This window comes from Oreochromis niloticus, linkage group LG11 (genome assembly GCF_001858045.2).
Source record: "Oreochromis niloticus isolate F11D_XX linkage group LG11, O_niloticus_UMD_NMBU, whole genome shotgun sequence".
NCBI classification, from domain to species: Eukaryota; Metazoa; Chordata; class Actinopteri; order Cichliformes; family Cichlidae; genus Oreochromis; species Oreochromis niloticus.
The window spans coordinates 242,150-268,694 of record NC_031976.2 but is presented as its reverse complement, the minus strand read 5'-3'; the positions used below and the strand labels follow the sequence as shown (position 1 = coordinate 268,694).

General features: G+C 45.3%; 2 protein-coding genes across 7 annotated transcripts; one reads left to right on the top strand and one right to left on the bottom strand.

Moving 5' to 3' along the window:
- The first annotated feature begins 46 nt into the window (after positions 1–46).
- Positions 47–23,478, top strand: sim1a (SIM bHLH transcription factor 1a). 6 transcript variants are annotated; one of them, XM_003454862.5, is made up of 12 exons: positions 47–281; positions 402–806; positions 3,788–3,870; positions 4,954–5,043; positions 5,124–5,232; positions 5,314–5,399; positions 6,056–6,255; positions 7,945–8,051; positions 8,411–8,558; positions 16,646–16,805; positions 18,468–18,867; positions 20,883–23,478. In XM_003454862.5, exons 2-12 carry the CDS (start codon positions 632–634, stop codon positions 21,587–21,589), a joined length of 2,265 nt encoding a protein of 754 aa, XP_003454910.1. In that variant the 5' UTR covers positions 47–281; positions 402–631; the 3' UTR covers positions 21,590–23,478. The 6 variants fall into 6 exon arrangements, with proteins under 6 accessions (XP_003454910.1, XP_019210093.1, XP_019210095.1 ...); XM_019354548.2 differs by having other exon boundaries at positions 177–268; XM_019354550.2 differs by lacking the exons at positions 47–281; positions 402–806 and adding an exon at positions 1,582–1,878.
- On the bottom strand, positions 22,895–25,404 carry LOC109199210 (uncharacterized). Its single transcript, XM_019354551.2, has 3 exons — positions 24,293–25,404; positions 23,866–24,148; positions 22,895–23,738 (listed from the first exon to the last, which is right to left on the bottom strand). The coding sequence occupies exons 1-3, from the start codon at positions 24,655–24,657 to the stop codon at positions 23,067–23,069; spliced, it is 1,320 nt and encodes a 439-aa protein (XP_019210096.2). The 5' UTR covers positions 24,658–25,404; the 3' UTR covers positions 22,895–23,066.
- Positions 25,405–26,545: the final 1,141 nt, after the last annotated feature.

Sequence of the window (26,545 nt, the reverse complement as noted above, 5' to 3'; positions counted from 1 at the left end):
CACACACGGATTTAATGCTGGTTCTAAGGAATCATTGGAGCCACCTCAGGCCAGAGGTGAACGTGTTCAGTAGCCAATCTCCTTCCTCCTGGAGGCCTCGGTACATAGACTAACCAATAGGTATGCGAGCAGCTTCTCCAGTCGTCCAATAGCAGCAGGGCTTCGTGCCCGCGGCACAGAGCAGGCTGTGGATGCGCCGCCAGAAAATCACACGGGATGGAGGATACGCGCGTGCGGGGCTTTTTGGAGACTGTGTGAAAACCAACAGGTTAGAAAGTGAGGTGAGCGGCTGTTTCTGTGGCCCTTGGTTTGAGTTTAATAGCCACTCGTGGAGCTGTTACACGCAGACTGAATAAAATAAATTCCTTTTTCATTTTTTTATGGTTTGTTGACCCTTGCAGGGCCTTCTGTGTGCGGCGGTCCGAAGTTTCAGTGTGATGAGTCCAAGTCTGAGCTTGCAGCTTTGAGCCTCACGCGGCCAGGAATAACCGGGACCCGTTCACCGTCAGCCCCGAAGCACCTGGAAGTATGGGCGGGAGTGCACGCGCCAGCTACAGCTGTGACGTTTAGGCCGCGCGGAGGGAGACATCTGCTTTGCTATGAGAGCGTGGATCTGCGCTGACACAGAAACATGAAGGAGAAGTCGAAAAACGCGGCCCGGACGCGCCGGGAAAAGGAAAACAGTGAGTTTTATGAACTGGCCAAACTGCTGCCGCTGCCCTCCGCCATCACCTCCCAGCTGGATAAAGCCTCGATCATCCGGCTCACAACAAGCTACCTGAAGATGAGAGTGGTCTTTCCCGAAGGTGGGTGGGCTGCCCTTAAATACTAATGAAGAGAAAATCATAAAAATAATAATAATTCAATTTTTCACAGGACGGTAAATAAAACAGTTGCGTGGATTTGTTTACGACACGAGCGTCTCTTTATTGTTTTCACGATTCTGTTTGGTCTGTAAACGTTTAGCAATAAGCACATTTTAGTTTGGCACTTTTTCTTCGTGCACGTGTTTTTTTTAATCTAATATTTTCATTTCTAATATAAAAAAAAAATAATTAAACTTTACTTTTTAAATCTGTTCAGAAAAGCAAATGTTACATTTCACACAGCAGATCCCAAACTCGGCACAGTGGAGCTTTTTCCTGTGAATAAATATTATCTGCTTTATCTCTGAACTCTGAACACGACTGCACTGATCGCTGTGGTGAAATAAACACGGCCTCGAGGCTTTTACTCGCATGTTTCCATATATATTCATGGCGCTTTGATTTTTCAGGAATTCTAATGCTGCTGACTTTTTAATATTCTGATCAAGAAAAATAGAATTTAGTGGAAACGAAATAGAGATTGTGGGGTCTGTTTCTCCGTGGGGTCCCCGTCGGGCCTGGCAGCACATCACTGGCCGGTGTGGATGGAGCTGATTGGAACATGATCACCGTCGGTTTGTTACAAACTGGGAGGCACTGGTTTCACATACTGCAAAATAACATCCAGCTGGACTTTGCTTCAAACTGCTTCCACGATCACGTTCGCATTCGCTGGAAATGGATCTTTACTGAATATAAACACGAGCAGAATCACTGTGGACAGCGGGACAGTCGTGGGATGTATTTAAAGCAAAAACACAGACAGTCATGTAATTCAGTAACCATGTCTCTATGAAGGTCGCTCAACAGATTAAAGGAAAAAATATATAATAGATGTAAAAGCTCCGAGAACTGTGCTGGAGGGATGAACGTCATTAAAACATATCCGTCACTTCCGTTTGATGACAGTGACTAACACGCTGATCCTGCTCCTCAGTCTGGTTGAGATCTGATGGTTATGAAGACACCAGTAGATGAGCTCCATCAGTGAATCCGTGGGACACCGTCACCTGTAAGAACACGAATGAATGAATCAACATAGAGGCATCACCCAGAACTACTGTGGACCCCGTGGACCCAGGCCGTGGCATAGAAATGTCCCCCACAGTTTAGCAGAGCCAGATTTGCCATCCTCAGCCTTCCAGAGTCTCAGTGTTTCTAAGGCCACATGCACCGCACATGAATAACCGTGTGGCACAGTCACCCCCGTCCTGCACGCGTGGAAGATGTCTGCGTGTCTCCATATTGAGGACATGAACTCTTTTACGTGTTTTTACTGTTTCCGTTTAATTAGCTCGTGTATGAGCTTCAAAAACGCGTCAAATAAAGAAAAGCATGACGGGAAAAATGTTCCTGCTTTTTTCTAACCGCCTCCTCAGCGCGTGGCTCAGTGTCCAAATATTATTCATTAGATTATTTAAAACATTCCCGCTGACGTTTTTATTACATTCGGTTATTATTCCAGTTTGTTTACTCGGCACTAATTGGTTGATTTCACATTAAAGATTCACGCAGTGCAACCAAACCTCTCTGTCGCTGTCCGCGGCCAACTGTGCTCATAAAGTTTGTCTCTGTTTAATTGTTGAACATGAAATTATTTTATGTTAACGGAACTATTTGAATGTCACCGATGTGAGATGCTTATATTTTTAAATGTAATATAATAATATATTTTTAATGTAATTATGTCTTTACTCGATTTTTATTTAAATATTATAAATATTATATATATTTATGTTAAATATATATACTATAATATATAATATAATATATTTAACAGAAATATAAAAAATATTTGACATATATTTAACAGAAATATATATATTTCTGTTAAATATAGATCGTGTATAAAACAAGCAGCTGTTCGTATATTTATAAATAGACAGATATTTGATTTGTATTGTTGCCGATAAATCTGTTCTTTTTAAAGGTAAAATGTAAAAAACTAGCGCATGAGAGGGACAATTATAATAATACAAAATATTCTAATCTTACGGTTTGTGGGTTTATCCACAGAGCGCACCCCACGCTGACAGGCCTGTTTAACGGAGCAGGTTGCTGTGGAGTCTGCGCCTCGGTGATGGTTACGTTACCGTGGCGTCCCCACGCTATCAGGAAGCTGTCCGTTAAAATATTTTAAAATAACCCCGGGTCAGTTTCTTGTGTCCGTTTCTTCCGAACAATCAGAATTCATATTTGTGTTTCTGTGACCGTGACGTGACGACCGTCCGGGCCTGCAGCAGCGTCCCTCGGCGTGATTGTTTTTGTTGAACGCGAACGGCCGTAAATCATTTCAGTGTTTTTATTGAGTTTCCGACGGAGTGGAAGTTGATATTTCGGTCTGTGCACTGGGTTTATTTGATTGTGTGTAGTTATGTACACGTGAAGCGGCGGAGGCGGCGGCGCGCTCCGGTCGCTGCACGCCGCCTGTTTGCTCTGCAGAGCGGGGATTGCATGTAAATGCGCCCCGCTGCCGGGCTCGCCGGGCTCTGCGAGGCTCTGCGCGCTTCTGTCTGCGTTTGAGGGGCTCATGGAAGTATTTTCCCGATCCTTCATTTATTTTTGGCTTCGCTGTATTTTTAGCGCTGCGGGCCACAAACTGCAGACTTCACACTGAGTTTAAACTGGGCTGATTTTAAGAAACATTTGGAGTCCAGTTTAATTTCAGAGATGCCTTTGCTTACCGCAGAATTAGCAGTTCACTTATGGAAGTAAAGACTCCTGTTTGTCTGGATATATTTTGTATTGCCGCTATAGGAGACCCTACTTGCTGTTGATCGGAGCGTACAGGAGGATAATGGAAAAGCCGTTTATAGGGCGCAGATTTGGTTGTTGTCAGTGTTAAACTACTCGTGTGATGAGTTGTGTTATTTATAGGGAACACAGGTTTTTTACATTTACTTGTTTTGGTTGTTTTGCAGGCCTGGGGGAGTCCTGGGGGCACGTCAGCCGCAGCAGCTCTCTGGATGGGCTCAGTCAGGAACTAGGCTCCCATCTCTTACAGGTACTCACTGCTCTCGCTATTAGTACTGCTACTTTAAAGGCAACTGCATGTGCACTTAATTATTATCATTGTTCAGCCTGGCAATGCAGATTTGTTGGAGGTTTGGTAGCTGCTGCCACATGCCTCCTGCTGCCTTCATTCTTGTGCTTTCAGTGTGAAATGAGCTGAACACATTCGTGGTCACGCACAGAGCCTGCAGCCGCTCTCACATCAGCCGCAGCACAATGGAGCCGGGCTGTGTGCGTGGCTGCAGGCTGAAAGAAGCAGAGGTTAGCTAGCCTCGATCAGTCATAATGACAACGGAGGAAAACACTTGAACAGAGAGAAGCTGCGTGCTGAACAGGGCTGGCCCTGTACATGAGAACCAACACAGCAACAACAATAGTTATCCCTGATAAGTGTGCAGTGTTTCCTACTTGTTTGATACGTTATTAGGTAAACAGCTGAGCAGCATCTAATACAGAAAATACTGGAAAATCTAACAGTAATATAAGGAAACACGGGATGGTTTTCCAAAGGCAGCTTCCATCATGACCACACAGCAGAATCAATAGCTTTAAAACATTTGAGCACAGAGTCAACAGGTACATCGATTCTCATTACGCTGCATGAGTTTGAGCTGGAGGGACTTTATGATGCTGAGGTTTTAATAACCATGTGTAGATTTCCAGGCACACGTCTCCAGCTTTAATCCCGGGAACATGTCACGTTAGGTTCAGGCAAACCAAACGAGCTAACGAGCCTGCTAACACAGACTGGAGGAAAAACATATGCAGAATTTCTTTTTCCAGAGTAAGGAGGCCATGTTTTCCTCCTCCATGAAGCCGTCTTTGTCTCTAACAAGTAAAATCTGCACACCACAGACAGCAAAGGCACAGAGCTGAGGAGGAATGCAGCCACAGCCAAGTTTCATCAAAGAAGGGAAACAGTCTGACTGTACAAACTCTACCATTGTAATTGGCCCTAAAATGTGCAGATACACATTTCTCACAGAAACAGATGATAACACAGATGTAACTAAAAAGACAAACAGCTTTGTACCTGTGTAATAACACCTTCTCTACACTGTACCATTTCTTCCAGACGTTAGATGGCTTCATTTTTGTGGTTGCTCCTGATGGGAAAATCATGTACATATCAGAAACAGCGTCAGTGCACTTGGGCCTGTCACAGGTTGGTCTGACACACCTAATGTCGTCGCTTCCTCCGGGCCTGATATGTCATAGCTGTGAGCTGAATGTTCATTTCAACAGGTAGAGTTGACAGGAAACAGCATCTATGAGTACATCCACCCAGCAGACCACGATGAAATGATAGCTGTCCTCACAGCGCACCAGCCTTACCACTCCCACTTTGTTCAAGGTAATCAGCCATCTAGGTGTGCTATTCTGTGTGTGACATCACTATGCAGCACAAATCATGTGAGTTTTTGTGTCTCTGCAGAATATGAGATGGAGCGCTCCTTCTTTCTCAGAATGAAGTGTGTCCTTGCTAAAAGAAATGCTGGTCTTACCTGTGGAGGCTACAAGGTAACAGAGCACTGCTGGTCTGAACACACGCTGTCCTCATCAGTCACACAAAATTAAACTTTCAGAGTTAAAAGCAGAGATGAGAGGAAATAATGTTCAAACACACTCGAGGTCAACACAGACTTGCAGTTTTTAGGAGCACACAAGTGTTCAGTGAAGGACAATGACATGCATATATGTACATATAACTCTGGAAGATAAACCACCACATATCCCAGGACAGTCCAACCCTGCAGTAACCACTGCGCTGAAGCAGCTGACTTACACAGAGCTACAGCTCAAACCTGTGTGCAGTTGTCTCCATGTGCACCGGGGTTAATGCTGTCAGGCATTTCCTTCTCATCTTTTTTATGTATAAATATGGGTCGAGTTCCAGAGTGACACGTCTGCTGGCCAACAAGTCGTACTGACTGCATTGCACTGATGCAGTGTACATGTGCTTTGTGGCACTGCTATGGCAGCAAACAGCATCCACGTCATGTTGACCTCTGTCCAGTGTTCTCGTCTCACAGGAAAGTCTAACAGACTGAAACATGGGTTGCAAAGTGAAAGAGCACAAACTTGACATCAGGTCACGTGCCTCAGCTCATCAAACATATCACAGCCCTCCTGGATGCGTGACTGATGTTATTACCTGCTGTGTCCGCTTGGCCCAGGTGATCCACTGCAGCGGCTACCTGAAAATTCGACAGTACAGCCTCGACATGTCTCCGTTTGATGGCTGCTATCAGAACATCGGGCTGGTGGCTGTCGGTCATTCGCTCCCGCCCAGCGCCGTCACTGAGATCAAACTGCACAGCAACATGTTTATGTTCAGAGCCAGTCTGGACATGAAGCTCATCTTCCTCGACTCACGGTATGTCCGCTCACCGTCTGCAGCTGCTGCTCGAAGTACAGAGGTGTGTGTACTTTACACTGAAGAGGGGCCGGCCCTTTCCTGATTTCTTAGTTTGTTACAGAATTGTTTTCAAGCATGAATGACCCGCCTGAGATGTTAAAGCGAGTCCGGACTTTGACGAGGCCAGAACGTTAGTTTGGTTTCTTTTGAGCGTTCAGACGTGGACGTGATTCTGATCATTGTCCAAGTGTGCCTGAGGTTGACTGATGGCAGGATTTTCTTACATAAAGTAGAATTTATGCTTCCATCAATTAAGACAAGTTGTCCAGATCCATATGTGCACACCACCATTCTAACTGTGGGTATGATGTTCTTTTTATGAAATGCTGTGTTGTACCACATGTATGGGGACTCAGACCTTCCCCAAAGGTCAGCTTTTGTATTCTCTGTTTTCCCCAAAGTCTTGGGGACCATCAGAATGTCTTTGTGGAACGAGTGTTTGTGTTGTTGTTGGTCAGCACAGAGTTTGCCGTACAGCTCTCCCACAGATGCCAAAAACTGAGGGAAGTGAGGCCTGCTCTCCTGTAGATGTTGCTCTGGGTTCTTTGTGACCTCCTGGAGTCACTGATGCGTTCTTAGAGTCATTTTGGTTGGCCAGACACTTCTGGGAAGTTTCACAGTTGTTCCAAGTTTTCTCCATATGTGGATATGACTCTCAGCATCTTTCGTTGGAGTTACAAAACTGGCTTTGTGACGCTTTTCAGACTCAAAGATGTCACTGGCTTTGTTTCCTTAGACCTCACCTTTCTGTGTTGTCACACATGTCTGGGTGTAATCCAGCTGGGTATGGCTCGGGAAAATAATATAAACTTTCCAATAAATGGGGTTAATCACAGTTAATTAATGATTTAACAAGGAGGGCAATTACTTTTTCACACAGGGCCAGGTAGGGTTGGATAACCGTTTTCCCTTAACAAATGAAATCTTCATGTTAAACTGCTTTCTGTATGATCTCAAATATGCAAAACAGAAATCAGGAAGGGGAAATACTTTTTACAGCATTTGTTTTTGGTATTTGTTTGATACACATTTTGTGTGAGGGCCTGTAGAAATACGGGAAGTACAATGTAACACACTGCAATCAAAGAAAACAGCAGCAAATAGAAAAATGCTGCAAAAGCACCTAAAACACAACAGAAACTAGTTACTGGAGCCAGTCTGTGCAGAAGTGACGAATAGTAAACATTTACAGTGTTACAGGAGTCATGTGATTTTTTTCTTCTTTACAACACAAACGTTCCTCTTTTTGCAGCGTCTCATCTGCAGTTGTTCACTTGTCCTTTATTCAACTTCCATTGTAACTTTTTTTTACTTCCTTTATGTTTTGTTTTTCTATTTGCTGCTGTTTTCTTTGGTTGCAGTGCATTTGACCTCTTAGGGCCACCGTATGGAAGCCTGATTTATGCTCAATAATGTGTGCGTGTGTGTGTGTGTGTGTGTGCGTGTGTGTGTGTGTGTGTGCGTGCGTGTGTGTGTGTGTGTGCGTGTGTGTGTGTGTGCGTGTGTGTGCGTGTGTGCGTGCGTGTGTGTGTGTGTGTGCGTGTGTGCGTGCGTGTGTGTGTGTGTGTGTGTGTGTGTGTGTGTGCGTGTGTGTGTGTGTGTGTGCGTGTGTGTGTGTGTGCGTGTGTGTGCGTGTGTGTGTTCCAGTGTTTCAGAGCTGACAGGCTATGAGCCTCAGGATCTAATCGAGAAAACTCTCTATCATCACGTCCACAGCTGTGACTGCTTCCACCTGCGCTGTGCTCATCATTTGTGTGAGTTAGGTTTGTTTTACCATCTTACAAATACACGCACACACACACACACGCACACACACGCACACACACACACACACGCACGCACGCACACACACACACACACACACACACACAGTATAGTTTGTTATGTTGTACATAATGAACAATTAATACATTAATTGTTCATTTAGACTAATAAGTGCACCAAACAGTACAAAAATAAATAAACACATTTTTTCATTCCAGAATGATCTTCGTGTAATTCCACCCGGTGATGTAATTTGTTGCTACGGTGTGAATATGTTGATATCTTTTGCTATGATTTGCTTGGATGTTTCTCTGACTTGTTGTTTTCTTTCTGACTCTCGGTGTTTCAGTGCTGGTCAAAGGTCAGGTCACTACAAAGTACTACCGATTCTTGGCCAAGCATGGCGGCTGGGTCTGGGTTCAGAGTTATGCAACCATTGTCCACAACAGCCGCTCATCCCGACCTCACTGCATTGTCAGCGTCAACTATGTTCTCACGTGAGTCTCTGTTGCAGCTCCTAAACACTATCAGTTACCTCTGTGATACACGGATTAAAGATTAGACTGATACTCAGAAGATTTGCTGGAGACAAATGAGATTTTAAACAATTAAGGCTATATCTGATGTTGCCATTCATTTCCCAAAGATCACATCAAGTATCACTCAGTATCGCTCACAGTATCATCCAGTGATGTCATGCAGTATGTCAGTATGAAGATGGCATGTAGCATGAGAAATAGATCTAAGGGAAGGCTCTTTGTTTCATACAGATGCCAGGATATATATCACTCAGCTGATTACAGTATTAACAGAAGGGGGGACTAAAGGGACATCTGCATTTTGATCTATGCAAAAGACAAAGCTAACAGGGTTAGCAGCACGTATTTAATGATTATGATGCTCATGAGTTAGTATAAGAAGAAGAACCACTTTCGTAGTCGTAAGACTGACAGCAAGAACACAGTGTTACACTGTCAGTCAGTCAGTCGGGAGGACTGCAATGGACAAACGTTACACAGCTGAACGCACATCAAAACCAAAGGCACTCATCTACACGGATGTATAAAAATAAAAATGGTCAGATGAGACTTAAATGGACTGATGTATGAGGACATTTATACTGTGTTTTTCTGGTCTACTGACCACTCAAAAGACTTTTACATCAGTTTTATGTATACAGCGCCAAATCACAACAACAGTCTCCTCAAGGCGCTTTATATTGTAAGATAGACCCTACAATAACACAACACAATAATCATATGACCCCCTATGAGCAAGCACTTCGGCGACAGTGGGAAGCAAAAACTCCCTTTTAACAGGAAGAAACCTCTGACAGAACCAGGCTCAGAGAGGGGCGGGGCCATCTGCTGCGACCGGTTGGGGTGAGAGAAGGAAGACAGGATAAAGACCTGCTGTGGAAGAGAGAGAGAGGTAAGGGTCCCAAGGCTAGACCCCCTATGCTAAGCGAGCCTACCGCAGATATGAGCGAGACAGATAAATATGAAGGCATGCCGGCTCGGACGTCGCCTGGATCAACAAGGTCCGCGTCAGGTGTTGAGGAACCAGGGCACCCTGACGAGAAGTGGGCTACTGGAACAAGAAGGCATTGTTGGGCAAGAGACGAAAACAGGGCGTTGTTGGAATGCTACTACGCAAGTAACCCTGGCGGAAGGGGTTACATGAATAGGATGAGGGAACTGTGGATTCTTCGATACCCAACATCCACAATGACGGCGAAACAACTAGTAGCTCAGTGTTCCAACATTCAAAAGAAGAGACTGCTCTCACAGCTAGAGATTGACGAGGTACAACATAAATGCTACGGCAAGGAGGAGTCAGGACGCCAGGTCAGGGGGGAGATATCATCACCCCCACCCGAGATTGGGTACCAAGCCCCAAGTGCGATAGGAGAAGGATCGTTGAGTGCGAGAGGAACTGACCTGAAAGATAGGATCATGGCCAAGCTTGAAACCTGGACCCCCCGTAGCCGGTTACCAAGATTATGTGAAGTACCCTCAGAAGGTCTGCTAGATGATGTTAATGCAGCACTACGGACGATACCTACAGCCACGATTAGTGAGACTAACAAGCTGATCTACAATACGGCAGCAGTGATCAGTGAGATGCTTGGCTACAAGTTGAACAGCCACAAGGGGCAGTACCCTCCATGGAAAAGGAGGCTAGAGGCTAAAATCAAGGTAGCACGGAGGGAGGTCAGCCAACTATTGGAGTTGCAGAAAGGCACAATGAAGAAGGTGCCTAAGAAATACAGCAAGCTGTCCATACCTGAGGCCTTGGAAACTGCCAAGCAAAGACTCACAGCCTTGGCCAGCCGCTTGAGGAGGTACACCAGACAGATAGAAGGCAGGAGAATAAACCAGCTGTTCTCCACAGAACCAGCAAAGGTGTACTCTCAGTGGCAAGGGAACAATAAGAGAACAGCACCACCAAGGCTGGAGACGGAGCAATACTGGAAGAGCATATGGGAGAAGGACGCAACCCATAACGGCAATGCTCAGTGGCTAGTGGATCTGAGGGCAGACCATAGCGACCTCCCTGAACAGGGTCCAGTAACCATCACGGTGGCAGACATCCAAGCAAGGGCCTCTAGTATGAAGAGTTGGACAGCACCAGGGCCTGACATGGTTCACGCCTACTGGCTGAAGTAGCTGACTGCACTCCCCGAGCGTCTGGCAGCACATTTGAACTGACGAGAGACAACCGGAATGGCTAACCGAAGGTCGGACGGTCCTGATCCCCAAGGACCCCAAGAAGGGACCGGTCCCATCCAGCTACCGACCAATAACCTGCCTCAGCACCACGTGGAAGCTCCTGTCAGGCATCATATCGGCTAAGATGAACAGGCACATGGGTCAATACATGAGCAGGGCACAGAAAGGGATTGGCAAGAATACCAGAGGCGCAAAACACCAGCTACTGGTAGACAGAACAGTCAGCCGAGACTGCAAGACCAGACTGACCAACCTGTGCACTGCCTGGATTGATTACAAGAAGGCCTATGACTCAATGCCCCACAGCTGGATACTGGAATGCCTAGAATTGTACAAGATCAACAGGACCCTAAGAGCCTTCATCAGGAACTCAATGGGGATGTGGCGGACAACACTAGAGGCCAACTCCAAGCCCATAGCACAAGTCACCATCAAGTGCGGGATCTACCAAGGAGATGCTCTGTCCCCACTGCTGTTCTGCATAGGCCTGAACCCCCTCAGTGAGATCATTAACAAGACTGGCTACAGATACCAACTACGGAACGGAGCTGTTGTCAGCCACCTCCTGTACATGGATGACATCAAGCTGTATGCCAAGAGTGAACGAGACATCGATTCACTGATCCACACCACCAGGCTATACAGCAATGACATCGGGATGTCATTCGGGCTGGAGAAGTGTAGTCGGATGATAACAAAGAGAGGGAAGGTAGTCAGAACTGAGGGGATCGAGCTACCAGAAGGCAACATTGCAGACATAGAGGACAGTTACAAGTACCTGGGGATAGGGATGGGTATTGATAAGATTTTCACGATTCCGATTCCATTTTCGATTCTGTTTAATGATTCGATTCTTTATCGATTCTTTTTAAAAAAGGAGAACACTAAGGTCGATTAGCTTAGATCTTTGTTTTATATCTTCTCTTTGAACAAGATAGAAATTTAGGAGTAACATGGCCTTACAAACCCAACAGTGAGATCTTAAGAGATCCACAGCCTACGGCTCTTCAATGGGGGGTCACAGGGTCCCCAGGAAAAAAAATTGTAAATGTAAAACAATAAAACAAATATTCTTCTGTAGCAATAACAAAGTATAACATAAATTCTTCTGTAGCAATTACACAAGAATATCCAGTAATGTCCCTGCCTACAATTAAACACATTCACTTACTGAAAATCGGGGCATCTGCTGTGGCAAATGGGTGCAAGCCTTTTACCACAAACTTAGTCACTGCTCGGTGACATTCGTCTATCCTGGCCTGAAAGGAGACGCTAACGGTAGACTGCAGCGAGAACTGCCAGCCAGACTCTCTGTCTCTCTCATCATGGTCACCTAAATGCACAGTAATGGCAGGTTTTGTAATAAAGCAGATCGCGCTAACATAATATGCACTGTTAGCTGATTATTTACCTGCCGCATTAACGGGAGAGGACGTGCAAACGTTACCGCTGCTGCTGGGTTGAGATTCACGAGTCCGGAGCGGAATTAAAAACACGACATTCATTTAAGGTCATCGCGTGTTTTGTGAGCAAATGCTTTTGCATATTCGTAGTGTTTCCTCCTTTAAATGAAATATCTACTTTGCAAGTTGCCCTGTTGTCATCCGTTCTCGTAAAGTATAACCAAACTTTTTAGCGTTTGAGCCGCCTAGGCGCCCTGCCAGGTAAATGACGCTCCGCAACGTGGTGACGTCATTCGGGGCGACTGGAATCGATAAGGGAATCGTTTGCAAAAATGGCAAACAATTCCAAGGAATTGAAACAGTGGGAACCGGTTCTCAACAAGAACCGGGTTTCGATACCCATCCCTACCTGGGGATCCCGCAGGCGAATGGGAACCATGAAGAGGCCGCTAGGAAAGCTGCAACCACCAAGTACCTGCAGAGGGTCAGGCAAGTCCTGAGGAGTCAGCTGAACGGTAAGAACAAGATCCGGGCTATCAACACCTACGCCCTGCCGTGATCAGGTACCCAGCTGGTATAATAAGTTGGCCAAAGGAGGAGATAGAAGCCACTGACATAAAGACAAGAAAGCTCCTTACCATGCATGGAGGGTTTCACCCCAAGTCCAGCACCCTGAGGCTGTACGCTAAGCAGAAGGAAGGGGGCCGGGGACTGGTGAGTGTCAACACCACAGTCCAGGATGAGACAACGAACATCCAAGAATACATTGGGAGGGTGGCCCCAACTGACCGAGTGCTCAGTGAATACCTCAGGCAGCAGAAACCCAAGAAAGAGGAGGGAGACGAGGCACCATCATGGAAGGACAGGCCCCTGCACGGTATGTACCACTGGCAGATAGAGGAGGTGGCTGATATCCAGAAATCCTATCAGTGGCTGGACAAAGCTGGACTGAAAGACAGCACAGAGGCACTAATCATGGCAGCACAAGAACAAGCTCTGAGTACAAGATCCATAGAGGCTGGGGTCTATCACACCAGGCAAGACCCCAGGTGCAGGCTGTGTAAAGATGCCCCTGAGACAATCCAGCACATAACAGCAGGGTGCAAGATGCTAGCAGGCAAGGCATACATGGAACGCCATAACCAAGTGGCCGGCATAGTGTACAGGAACATCTGTGCCGAGTATGGGCTGGAAGTCCCGAGGTCAAGATGGGAGATGCCCCCAAGGGTGATGGAGAATGACCGAGCTAAGATCCTGTGGGACTTCCAGATACAGACGGACAAAATGGTGGTGGCTAACCAACCGGACATAGTGGTGGTAGACAAACAGAAGAAGACGGCCGTAGTGATCGATGTAGCGGTCCCGAATGACAGCAATATCAGGAAGAAGGAACACGAGAAGCTGGAGAAATACCAAGGGCTCAGAGAAGAGCTCGAGAGGATGTGGAGGGTGAAGGTAACGGTGGTCCCCGTGGTAATTGGAGCACTAGGTGCGGTGACTCCCAAACTAGGCGAGTGGGTCCAGCAGATCCCGGGAACAACATCAGAGATCTCTGTCCAGAAGAGCACAGTCCTGGGAACAGCTAAGATACTGTGCAGGACCCTCAAGCTCCCAGGCCTCTGGTAGAGGACCCGAGCTTGAAGGATAAACCGCCCGCAGGGGCGTGCTGGGTGGTTTTTTTTGTTTGTTTTTTTACATATATAGATATATATATAATATATCTATATAGATATATAGATATATATATATACAATATACAGAATATATATATTGTTGTGATTTGGCGCTATATAAATAAAATTGAATATCTATCTTCCGACGAAGTGGAAGTTGAATATCTATACATATATACATATATATATATATATATATGTATGTATATGGCCTACAAGCAGTCCTACCTATGGTCACATATTTCTAACAGGATTGGGTTGATTTGGACATGTCTGGTGATTCTGTATATTGTGAACAGGAATAATCTCAAAGTCCAGCATCTTCATCCGAGCCACAGAGCTGTTATCCAAAAACAATTAGGTTACACAGAATAAGCCCAGGTCCAATCAGTGCTGTGTATGAATTATTGAAGCTGAAGTGCAGAACACACATCAGTGTTTTCCATGCAGGTGGTGTAAAACGACAGGTGTGTCTCTGAGTGTTCAGGGCAGATCTGCTGTCTGTGCTGTGATAAGATAATATTGGTACTGAGATGCTGTACAAACAGTTTCTGTGCAGAAATTCACTGGAGGTTAATTGGAAATCCGTTTGTTAAAGCCTTGTTTTCAGAATCAGGCAGTCTAACTAAAGTTTGTCCCTTTATTGTTATTATTCCTTTGAAACAAACGATCAGGATTTCATTCAGAAAACCATAACTGGGGTTTTTCCCTAATTCTGATGACAGAGACATTCCTGTGATATCAGTAGATATGCTGGTGATGTCAGAGTGTCTGAGTCATTTGTTGGCTGTTACCTGCAGGGTTTGTCTGGCAGTGTGTGAAGAAAGGAGCTAACCATGCTGGGTGTCTGTCGTGGACCATCAGGCCATAAAAACACAGTCAAATCCTTTTTCTTTCAAACAGAATGAAACCAGTCAGTGCTGACATGAGCCGCTCTCTCTATCAGTAACAAAAGGATTTCCTTTATTAGTCATTATTTATTACCCCGATGTGTGTATTTCACAGATGTACAAGAGACTAACTGAATGAATAAGGCCCATAAAAAGCCTCCATTAAGCAGCATGACTTACTGCATTTACAAGCAAAGAACAGCTTGACACATATTTGCTCCACGTCCTGCATCACAGCCCAACAGCTTCTGTTTATGGCCTTTTAATTGATATCTTGTAAAGATGATGAGCATTTACGGCCCCAGCTTGCTGTAAAGGGAACGAAGCCTCATAAGGCTCATTTCTTCTCCTCTTAATATATTTTCTTATGTAGTGATGATGGAAAAGAGGCCGCATGGTTCTCTCTCTCTGTCTGATTTTTCCGTAACACATGACAAAAGACGGAGATAAGGAGAGCGCAGGCTTTTGTGGAGTGTTGCTATCAGCAGCAGAGCTGGTTTGCTCAGTAGCTTTGGTCCACACAGCCACTGATAACAGAGGTGATGAGGATACTTCACCTGCATGTGAACTCCCACTGTGTGTTTAGCTCTGATGACCTCTACACCCAATACCTCGACTTCACAGTAATTTAGCAATTCTTTAAATGTCTGCAGCAAACGCATGCGACCGCATGTGACTCCCACAGCAGCTCTGCTGGGTGTTTCACAGTCTTCAAACCACTCTGTATAAATAACCACAGGAACACTTTCACATGAAATGCACTACAGTACACTACAGCTGGGAGAATAACAAATCTGGGATTTATCTGGGATGCCCCGGCAGAGCCGCTGCTTATGCTCCTCTTATTTTAGGATTCTCCAAACGTAAGCGAATCACAGCCTGTGTGTCTGAATTTGTGTTTACAGAGACTGAGACAGAAGAGAGATCACTGTTTGTCTCAAATAAACTGTGTAGAGCTTTTCTGTTGTCTCGAACTCCATTCATCATCCATGTTGAGAACACTTTAGCAAGAAATCAATTCCCATTTCCCAGTAGTGGGATGTCCAAGTTTGTCCTACGGGTCTGATTTAGCGAGATATAACCTTTAATCTGCCGGTGTATTCAATTGGACGGCTTTGCCTCAGTGGAGTGTTTGTTGAAGGCCTCGCTGCGATCCCTCTGCTAACACAAGCAGCTCCAGCCCTTTCAGCACCGCCCAAAACCTCCCAGCACAGACACACACATCGCTCCACAAGATCGTCTCTCAGCACTCATCACACTCTAACTGCTAAACAGATGTTATTGACTTTTTGCACCCAGAGAAAAGGCAGAAATCCAGCTCATCGTCTTCTTTAATATGTCGTCTTTACATGAGACTGGAAGCTCTCCACATCTATGTCTTGATGCATTCTCAATCATCCAGGAAAGTAAATCTCCAAAAGTTGAATCTGTTCATCTGGACGTAGCGTTTTGTGGGAGAAACGTTTCGTCACTCATCCAAGTGACTTCTTCAGTCTCAGCTGACTGCAGGTTTCCCCAAACCTTATAAACAGTACATTTGCACAATGACTGAAACCAGCCCACTGAAGGAACAATGGGCTGTGAGGTCAGTTCCTTAATCATAATTATGCAAATATGCAATGGTCATGGGAATTTGCATAATTATGATTAAGGAACTGACCTCACAGCCCATTGTTCCTTCAGTGGGCTGGTTTCAGTCATTGTGCAAATGTACTGTTTATAAGGTTTGGGGAAACCTGCAGTCAGCTGAGACTGAAGAAGTCACTTGGATGAGTGACGAAACGTTTCTCCCACAAAACGCTACGTCCAGATGAACAGATTCAACTTTTGGAGCTCTCCACATCTATGCACTGTAGCTCTGGGCTTTTCTGCTTGTGTGTCTTTAGGGAGACAGAATATAAAGGCCTCCAGCTTTCTCTGGACCAGGCCACATCCAAGGCCTCGTTTCCCTACAGCAGCACGAGCAGCCTCACAGACAACTGCAGAACTCCCAAGAGCCGAGCATCACGGCCCAAGACCAGAGCCAGGCTCTCGCCATATACACAGGTGAGTGCAGGTCTCTGAGACTGAGGTGTGAACACGTTACTGCACTGCTGCCTGGTTGGGACGTGGGAACAACGTTGCAGCTGTGCTCCGTGCTGAAGGAGACCGTGTGCACCAATAGCAGCAAGCATTGTTAGACCCGGACAGAGTTTGAGATTTAAATAAAAAAATGGAAGAAAATGATTTATTATGTCTTTAATTTGTCAGACACTTTTTTGCCGCCCCTTCTTTTTCTTCTTCTGGTACTTTGATTATAGATTTTAGTGACAGACATCCAGAGAAAGTCACCAAAGGCCTCACTGGGCTGAACCATTACTCCAGTTCATCATTCACAGAGTTTATGATCGTGGTTTCAAGAATGGATTTATTGTCTCAATCTAGTGACCAGGAAGGGACACATTCATCCCCAGATAGTTAAGACAGCTTCACTAACCAGTGTGGGTCTTCTTCCAGACCTTAGCAATAAACTTCCTGAGGAGTCTGTTTCCATATGGTTAACCTGTGTGAATCGCAGCAAAAAATGTCTGGCACAACTTCACCTACTTCCAAGGTGCATGGAGAGGATGAAAGAATTCACAATGTAGGAAGTCCAGCAACACTTAAAGCGTTCTGCTTGTGGCCTTCATCGATGACCCTGATGAAGGCCACAAGCCGAAACGCGTTGGTCAATTATTAAAGTTGTTCATCTTCCTTTAAGTTTTGCTGGAGTTCCTACATTGTAACTTTTGTGAATCTACAGGTCTCCTTCTTAGATCTGTGCCAAATTAGTCAGTCCACCAAAGAGAAACTACCAAATATAGTCAGTCATGATCAGTATGGAGTAGGCTTTGGCTTTATCAAGTTTAATGACAAGTTTAATGACACAGGCCTCGAGGGCCGGTGTCCTGCAGGTTTTATATCTCACCTTGGGTCAACACACCTGAATCAAATGATTAGTTCATTACCAGGCCTCTGGAGAACTGCAAGACATGTTGAGGAGGTCATTTAGACAATTGAATCAGCTGTGATGGATCAGGGACACATCTAAAACCTGCAGGACTCGTTGGACACATGTGCTGTAAAGCTTCAGCAGTGCTTACTAATGTGAGTATATGAATATAGAGTATATAGCTGAGCATGTATGTATAGTGTTCATGCTGTGTGGGTTAGAAAACAAATCCAAACTTGGGGACTCTGTCCTTGTTTTTCTGAGACCTCAGGCTTTTCATTTCAGTATTGAAAACAAATCTTACATTTAAAATGATGTAAGGTTACTTTCAAACCTCTAAAATAGGGAAGTAGTTAAAAAATGTCTGTAGTTCCCAAACAGTTGATGCAGAACGTTACAGATGAACGTCTGCACGCACACGTCTGTGCTGCAGTTTCAGTGCGTCTGTAACACAACACAGGAACATGAAGTCTTTGCTTTTTGAAACTATTTGCTGTGAAAAACTATTTTGTGTATACTGTAAATACAGAGCTGACGACTGTACCTCATCTTATTGTAATAACATGATGACAGCACATGCATTCATACACAAATATTAATACGCTGCATGTTCATTTAAACTATGAAAGCAGTGGATCTTTCTCCCTGCTGTGGATCAGAGTGCTGTAGCTGAACATCCAGAATCAGCAGTCACAGTCTTTGCATCATCCCTTTCTTCCCTCCTCTCACCCTCACAGTATTCCAGCTTCCAGACAGAGCGATCCGAATCCGGCCAGGACAGTCCGTGGGGCAGCAGTCCGCTCACAGACTCGGCCTCCCCTCGACTGTTGGAGCAGCCTGAAGGCGTGGATGCCTCCTGTGTTTACAGGCAATTCTCTGATCCTCGCACACTTTGCTACAACCTGTCTGAAGACCAGATCACCAGCCACACCCACATCCACATCCACGGTCAGGGTCAGAGCTGTGAGCGGGGTCGGTGCGAGGCAGGCCGATATTTTCTAGGAGCTCCTCCACCAGGCAGGGAGACGTGGTGGGACACCGCCCGCTCCGTCATACCGCTGAGCAAGAGCTCGCTGGATAACTATGAAGACTACGACGGCAGCGTGCCACACATCACAGCTGCGCATTCCCACCACGGTGAGGCCTTTTCTCTCATGGAGCTGTGGCTGTTTAAATCTGCACAGCTTTAGCACAAAGAACTTTTTTATCAGGAAGAACTTTCTGTTTGGTTACCTACATGTTATAACCAGACGTCTCACCTTTAGTCTCATCTGTCCAAAGCACACTCTGGGTAGTTCAGATACAGCCACACTGACATGTATTTGTTTTTAGACACTTCTCTCCAGAACCAGCCACAGTGTTCAGGCTTTTTCTAACTGCGCTGTCATAAACTTTAACAGTTAGCATGAGGCTCAGGTGGAGTTCTCGGGGTTTTTGTAATTTCTTGACCAAGTAACACATACACACACACACACACACACACAAACACACAAACACAGTCACACACACACTTTCTGATGATGAGTTAATGAAGTGCATTTGATTGGTACCACTTGGCTGCTGCTTTCCCTGATGAGGTACAGCACATACAGTATAGGACATCATGCCCTGTGGGTACTGGCTGAGGACACCTGTATTTACAGTACAGAGTAGCCACTGAACTGGACTGAGACCACTGGCACCCAGTGCACAGCGCACCTAGCAGGAAGGACAGGAAGCAGCACCGAGCAGGCTGTCACAGAACCAGACAGGTGTGTGGTAAAGACCAGCCGGCAGCACTATAGATATCACTCACAGAAACCCTTTAAATAAGAGCCATGAGGTTGCCAGTAGACTATGTTTTCTCACCTTAAGCAGAAAGAGACATCTGCTTCTGTATATGGGGAAATAACCTCCATAACCCAGGGGGGAGCCTCTGTTTGCTCTGCCTCTGGCTGGAGTAGCAAAGCAGACAAACAGCTGGTCACATCAGTGAGCATCGTGGTCAGTGTATTCCACATGCATTCGACACAGGCCACCTTCTCCTCCTCCTCAGATATGGAGATGAGGCTTTTTCCAGGCCGACTGGCGTGGAGCATTGAGGTTGTGCTCTTGCTGGCAGCACAGCAGACTTCTCTTTTAGGGGTAGGCCTGCTTCAGTATCACATCTGAGGATGACATCATGTCTTTTGATCATTATTGGCTCCAGGATAAGGTAAACCCTGTGAACCATGACAGGTTCTGAGGCTGTGGAGTAGAAGGCTGCTCCACCTGCAGTTTCTCTGCTGCATGGAAAAAAGAGAGAGAGATTGTGTCTTGGCCAGCCGGTGCAGCAGCGTGCTTACCTGCTCATTCAAAAAATCCATCTCCAGGCCAGTGTCCAGTACGTCAATGCCATCATGGTGAGCAGCTAACTCAGGGTGTAGCTGGCCAGAGCCCTCACATGCTCTCGCTCAGCGAACCCATCGAAGGATTCAGTGTGGTCAGCCCACTTAGCTGTGGGGAGAATAATTTGATCAGTACACCCTACACTGTCTTCACAGATGTGACATGTCTTTGCAGAGTTAAGCTCCAGAGCTGGCGACAAAACACACAAGCTTTGGACTCAGTCAGTAATCTCCTCATGCACAAAACTGGGCTCACATTGTCCTTGTAGTGAAGAGAGAGTGCAGTTCTGAGGACAGAGGACAAACAGAGAGTTTCTTCTTCATCTCGGTTTGGTTCTTGTACCAAACAGCAAAACAAAATCTTCACAGGAGATCCAGACATGAGCTGTGTGGTCAGCTGAGCAGTGTTGGCTAACACCAGCCGGGGTCACGTCAGCAGCAACAGAGCTACAGGTGTAGGACCCAGTATGTTCTTAGTGAGGGGAAGAGCATAGGAACTGAGTGATGATGGTGATGACAGAGCCTCACATATATGATCACAGGTCATCTGCAGTAAAGCCATGAGTACATGTGTCTTCAGCCAGGATCCACGGGGCGTGATACTCCTGTATGTGTTGTGCTGAGTGGATAGTCACATGACTGTCGTGGGTCTGAATAGTTTTGGTGTTTGATGCAGGACTACAGCTGATGACTGGCAGAGATCTGAGTGGAAGAAAAGAGCAAACTTAAGACAAATTCATGCTATTCATGCTTCCTCTGCACTGCTGTCACTGCGTCCCTTTGCAGGCAGGGGCTGGGATGAGGATAGCGTGGTCAGCTCACCAGACGGAGGCTCAGCCAGTGACTCAGGGGACCGCTACCGAGCCGACCACTATCGCTGCAGCCCACAGGAGCCCAGCAAGATCGAGACGTTGATTCGAGCCACACAGCAGATGATCAAGGAAGAAGAAAGTCGCCTGCAGTTACGCAAGGGCCCCACACCTGAGGCCTCACTGGGGCCAGCAAACGGACTGCCAAAGGACCCTGGGTCATGCTTTACGCCCGAGTATACTCAAGGGCCTCTGCCTTTACAGACCATGTTGTGTCGAGGTTTGAGTCAGGTGATCAGCCCCACGCCTAGCCCCGCCCCTCAGTCTAAGCTCAACAGTCCAGGTTCAGAGTGCCTCCATAAGCCCAAAGACTACCTCCAGACAGAACTGCCCCCCCTTTCTTTGCAGTTACATCCTTTTGGTCGTGCAGGGGCATGCTCAGGCTCCCCAACACCAGCTCCGGCCCTTTATCCCTCCCATACACACCCGCGGCCCTACCTGGACAAGCATCCAGCATATTCCCTGACCGGCTACACTCTGGAGCACCTGTATGACCCAGAGAGCCTCCGGGGCTACTGCACCTCCACCAGCACCGGCTCCACCCCCTACGATCACTTCCGCATACCAGCAGAGCAGACCACTGGACGTAAAGGCACATCTGTCATTATTACTAATGGAAGCTAACACTTTTCTGACACATTTAGTCTGTTTAGCTTCTCCACAGGAGAGACTCACTTTCATCTGCATCTGTTTTTTCACCATACCAATGAATTCCCAGAGAAAGTTCATTTGGCTCCTTTCTAAAATGTCCGATTTGAAACAGGAAGCTCTTTGTGCCCGTGGCTCTGCTGGGGATGTCCGTTTGTTGAAGCTTGGAGACTTTGATAAGTACGTTGCTTTTCTCTGGTCCAAAATCAGAATTAGAAAGAACAAAGTTATGATTCAAACTGGGAGCAGTTCATGTGTTTTGTTAGGGTAGTGAGTTTGATTAAACTCACTCGAGTATCAGACATATTTACACACGGCCTTATAATCGACTATGGATTCGATTTTATGTAATTTAAACGCAGCTCTTCACTCAGTTCACAAACAAACCGAGTGGGCCTGTAATCTACGTCTGTTTAAGTCAAAACTAGAACTTGATAAATGGATGGATTTCCTTTTGGTTTAGCATCAGATCCTGTCTCAGTTTCACTCGTCCACATGGTGGTGTGTCTCTATCAGAGACAGAACTGATGTGAGGCTCACCTTCTTGTTTTACTGTTGGTGAAGACACATCACAGGCTTAGGTTGGACATGGAGCAAAGAAAGGTCACATACACAATCACAACATGCAGTGAAATATCGGACCCGCAGACGTAGCCGCGCTGTTCGGCCTAGCCAGGACCCTTACTGGATATTGGGAGGGAATCAAACTTGCGACTTCCGCTCGAAAGGTGTGTGGTCTTACCGCTACACTATCCAGCTGCCATGAAGGTTGGTCCTGAAATGAGAGCGATCGCCTGAAATTTCACAAACTAATATGCAAAGCCATTCTGTTTACTCTCACTTTGTGTTCACGGTCATGTTGACGTGATGACTTTTGTCGAATAGTGAGAACCATATAGACTGAATAGACCTTTGGGAGTATTTGATTGGCTGACACAGGATCATATTTGAATAGCATCACAGTAAAATGAGCGGATGAGGTTTGGTGCTGCTGCTTAGCAAACTCTAAGGTTGGACTGAGTGCGTGCACAGAACATATGAAGTTTCATTTCCATGACGTTACAGTTTTTCTCGATTGCTAAAACACATTTCTTGAAACTACGCCTCATATCCGCACAACAGTAAACACAAATCCATAACATCTCACTCAATTCCCCAAACATCCTATTTCCAGGTCAAAATGAAGCTCTACACCCAAAACTATTCACTCCTGCTGAAAAACCGAACTTTGCCCTCAGACATCAAACACAAGCCCTCAAAAACACACACACTACAACAGAGTTTTGCACACTGGTACAATTAATTCAAAACAATAGTTCCAAAACAATTAGGTTGCTTATGGTTCTCCCCTTCAAAACCCTTGTCACATGATAAACACAAAAGACGCAACCAATGTATGTACAGTGGCACATTGTCATTCATGTACTATACAGTACAACACACACCAGAAACATTATCCCACCACAGCATCTTGTCTTTGGTCTGGGTCAGGCCAGAGAATCTCATCCACATCACAGGCTATATTGGCCCCAGCCAGGCAGCGGGGGTAAAATCCTCTTGCATGCCTGATCCACCCCTGGCATGCATCTACTGATATGTCTAGGCAGGCCTCTTCCATGGCCTGAAGGAGGTGAACACGGACATAAGGTTCTCGGTCATACACTTTCCACCGCCATGCCGAAAATAACTCCTCTATCGGGTTTAGAAAGGGGGAGTATGCAGGCAGAAAGATATTAGAAAACCTTGGGTTATTGGTAAACCAGTCACGAACCAGAGCAGCGCGATGGAAGCTGACGTTATCCCACACAACAACGTAGTGAGGCTGCTCTGGCTGTGCTGGTTCCCTGTAGTCCAGCTGGAACATATGTTGTCTTAAACCATCAAGAAAAGCAAGGAGAAGCATAGTGTTATAGGGTCCTAGTACGGCATGGCGGTGGAGTACCCCTCGTTGGCTGATGGCTGCGCACATAGTGACATTCCCCCCACGCTGACCAGGGACATTTACAATAGCCCGATGGCCAATTATGTTCCTCCCCCTTTTCCTTCTTTTGGTCAGGTTAAAACCTGCCTCATCCACAAAGATCATTTCATGGGGAACAGGCCGTCCTTCAATCTCAAAGATTCTCTGCAAAACACATAACACAGTAGAGTCAATCGGTACCCTGAACCAAAGTTCAAGAGTGCTGAAATGGCAGCATAAACTGCCATGCTGTGATGGTACACAATACCTTATACAGTATCAAAACTCATACCTGAACATATTCCACACGTTGGTTTTTCACTCTGTCAGAGTTTCGTTCGAAAGGGACTCGGTATGCCTGTTTCATCCGGAATTGATTCTTTCGGAGGATGCGGTCAATTGTGGAGAGGCTGATGGCATTTATGCCTCGAAAAAGATGATCATCCTCAATCACTCTCCTTTGAATCTCTTGCAGGCGGATTACATTATTTGCAATTACCATGTTTACAAGTTCCCTCTCTTGCTCCTCCGACAAAAGCCTTAACCTGCCTCCACCAGGTGGTCGTCTCTGTGTCCTACAAAAATAGAAGCACTCATTACTGTAACTGTCACACATTCATTTTACAGGAAAATAATGGAAACATACTGAAACTCAAGACACATAAATTCAGTAACTTAAACGTTACTGTACAAAGCAGTCTTACTGCAAGTACACCTACCTGTTTTCCTCCCTGAAGGTTCTGATGATGGAGGCAACAGTGAAGCGACTCAAATTTGGTTGTACTCGTTGCCCAGCCTCCCTCATAGTCATCCCATGGACAAGGACATGGTCAACTAAAGTGGCTCGAATTTCATCCGAGACTGACTGTCTTCGTGCCCTTGCTCTTCCCCTTCCTTGTTGCCGTCGTTCTCCACCTCCACCTCCTTCATCACCACCACCACCACCACCACCACCACCTCCTCCTCCTCCTCTTTCACCATGTCCTCTTTCTCCACCACGTCCTCTTTCTCCACCACGTCCTCCTCTTTCACCACGTCCTCTTTCTCCACCACGTCCTCTTCCTTTGCATCTCTTTGGATCCATTGTTTCAAACCTGAATGAGCTGACTTTGGCCCTTTTATCTATCCATCGCAGGTTCTGATTGGTGTGTGCTAAATTTTGACTCCTAGTGTTTCCACCTGGTTAATTGTGTGCTAATTGGGCTCAAGCTATGCTGACTTAAGTTAACATTATTGCATGCTAGTGCTTTCTACATGACTACATGGTGTAAGCACTGTAAAATGTAGGGATTTGTGTGTAGAGTTTTGCAGTACCAGTTCACCAAATTTGAGTCATGTGTCAAAGCAGGGAATAGTGTTTATAGTTCAGGGAAATGGGTGAGCTTTTTGACCAATAGCGTTTATGGTTTTGAAATTTTAGTTTAGAGGCCTGGTTATAGTGTTTAAGCAATTGAGAAAAACTGTAATCATGAGTGACTGCAGGGCGATCGGTGCTCGTGACCATATGCAAAACGTTGGTGTGCCAGGTCAGTTAGCTAAACTGCATCATTCATCATCCCTGAAGCAACTGTTGTTGCAATTATACATATTTGCACAACAAGACTGGAGTGTGGTTATTGCTGATGAACCTATATTTATACCAGTTTGATTTCTTTGTTTAGTCACAGCCTGAAATGTGCTTAATTTCTTAAAGTTATTTATAGTGTACTGTAAATGTGCTCCAAAAGAAAATGCCATCACATTTAAGCACATGGGCAAAAACAGTATTTATTATATAAATGTTTGTTTATGAGTTTGAAATATAGCTGCAATCAGATCCAGTCTAACTGCTTATATATTCAGTGTGTTTTTGACTGAGCAAAAGATAAAAGATCAAATAAAAATCATTTTGCAGACGTGGATTGTTTGGTTCTTTGGATATGGTTCTGTAAAAGTGGCATAAAAGGATAGACGGCCATTCACGAGCAGCAATGAAGAAATCAGTTTCCTCAAATTCATACAGTAGTTTAATAAATGTGTGAATTAATTCACACATTTATTTACGTGTTTTTTCAATTCTACAAAGTACAAATATACTTTGTGTTCATACTTTGATGCTGCAGCTTGAAACTTTACTCCTAATTCATTTCTTGTCTTTGATGATATTGGCTAATATTTTAAACAACAAATGAAATCAAACATTTTGCAGGCAGCATCACAGATCCACCTGCTGTTGTTGTGCCAACCTAAATGAATTTAAACCAGTTTTAGTTTCAGAAATAACTGCATCCGTCTGTTTTCACTGCATAATCACAGCATTGCTGTAAAATGGCCTGTTTAGAAGAAACAGAGAGTATTAAGAGTTTACAGTTGGCACACGTATTAAACATATGATATGACTTTACAAATGCACATTGTGTTGTCATGATATGTCATCACAAATGTAATTCCAAAGGCAAAATTCAAAGTCACTGTTTTAGATGTAAATTCAGATGTGGCCACTAAATAACAACATGTCACATGTGATGAACTGTCATTATATGACTGATGGTTTTTAAGCTGAGATTTAAGAAGTAAAATTGCTGCAGCTGTATGCATTTCCATTCCAGACCCTCTGGTTAATGCTCTGCTTGATGACATTCAGATGTGTGTTTCTGGTTATTAGCATACCAAGATTGGCACAGGTTATGTGTGACTGCACTAGCAAATAAAGAACTCTGATGGAAATCAATACAGCAAGATCTCCAATTAAGCCTGCAGGTTTTTGTGTGTGTGGAGGTCAGAGATGAAGCCTGGCTTTCTTTCTTTACTGTTTGCTTTATCATCTCATCTGACTCTCCCAGGCTGGTGCCTCATCATTTCAATCTTATTAGAAGCCTTTCATTCAGCCAGTTGTTCCTTACTTTAGACTCTCTTTTAGCTGCTTCTGTCACTTTAGGGAGGTTATTCACTCACTGGCAGCATGCCTGAAAAAACCTGGCTGTTACATGTTG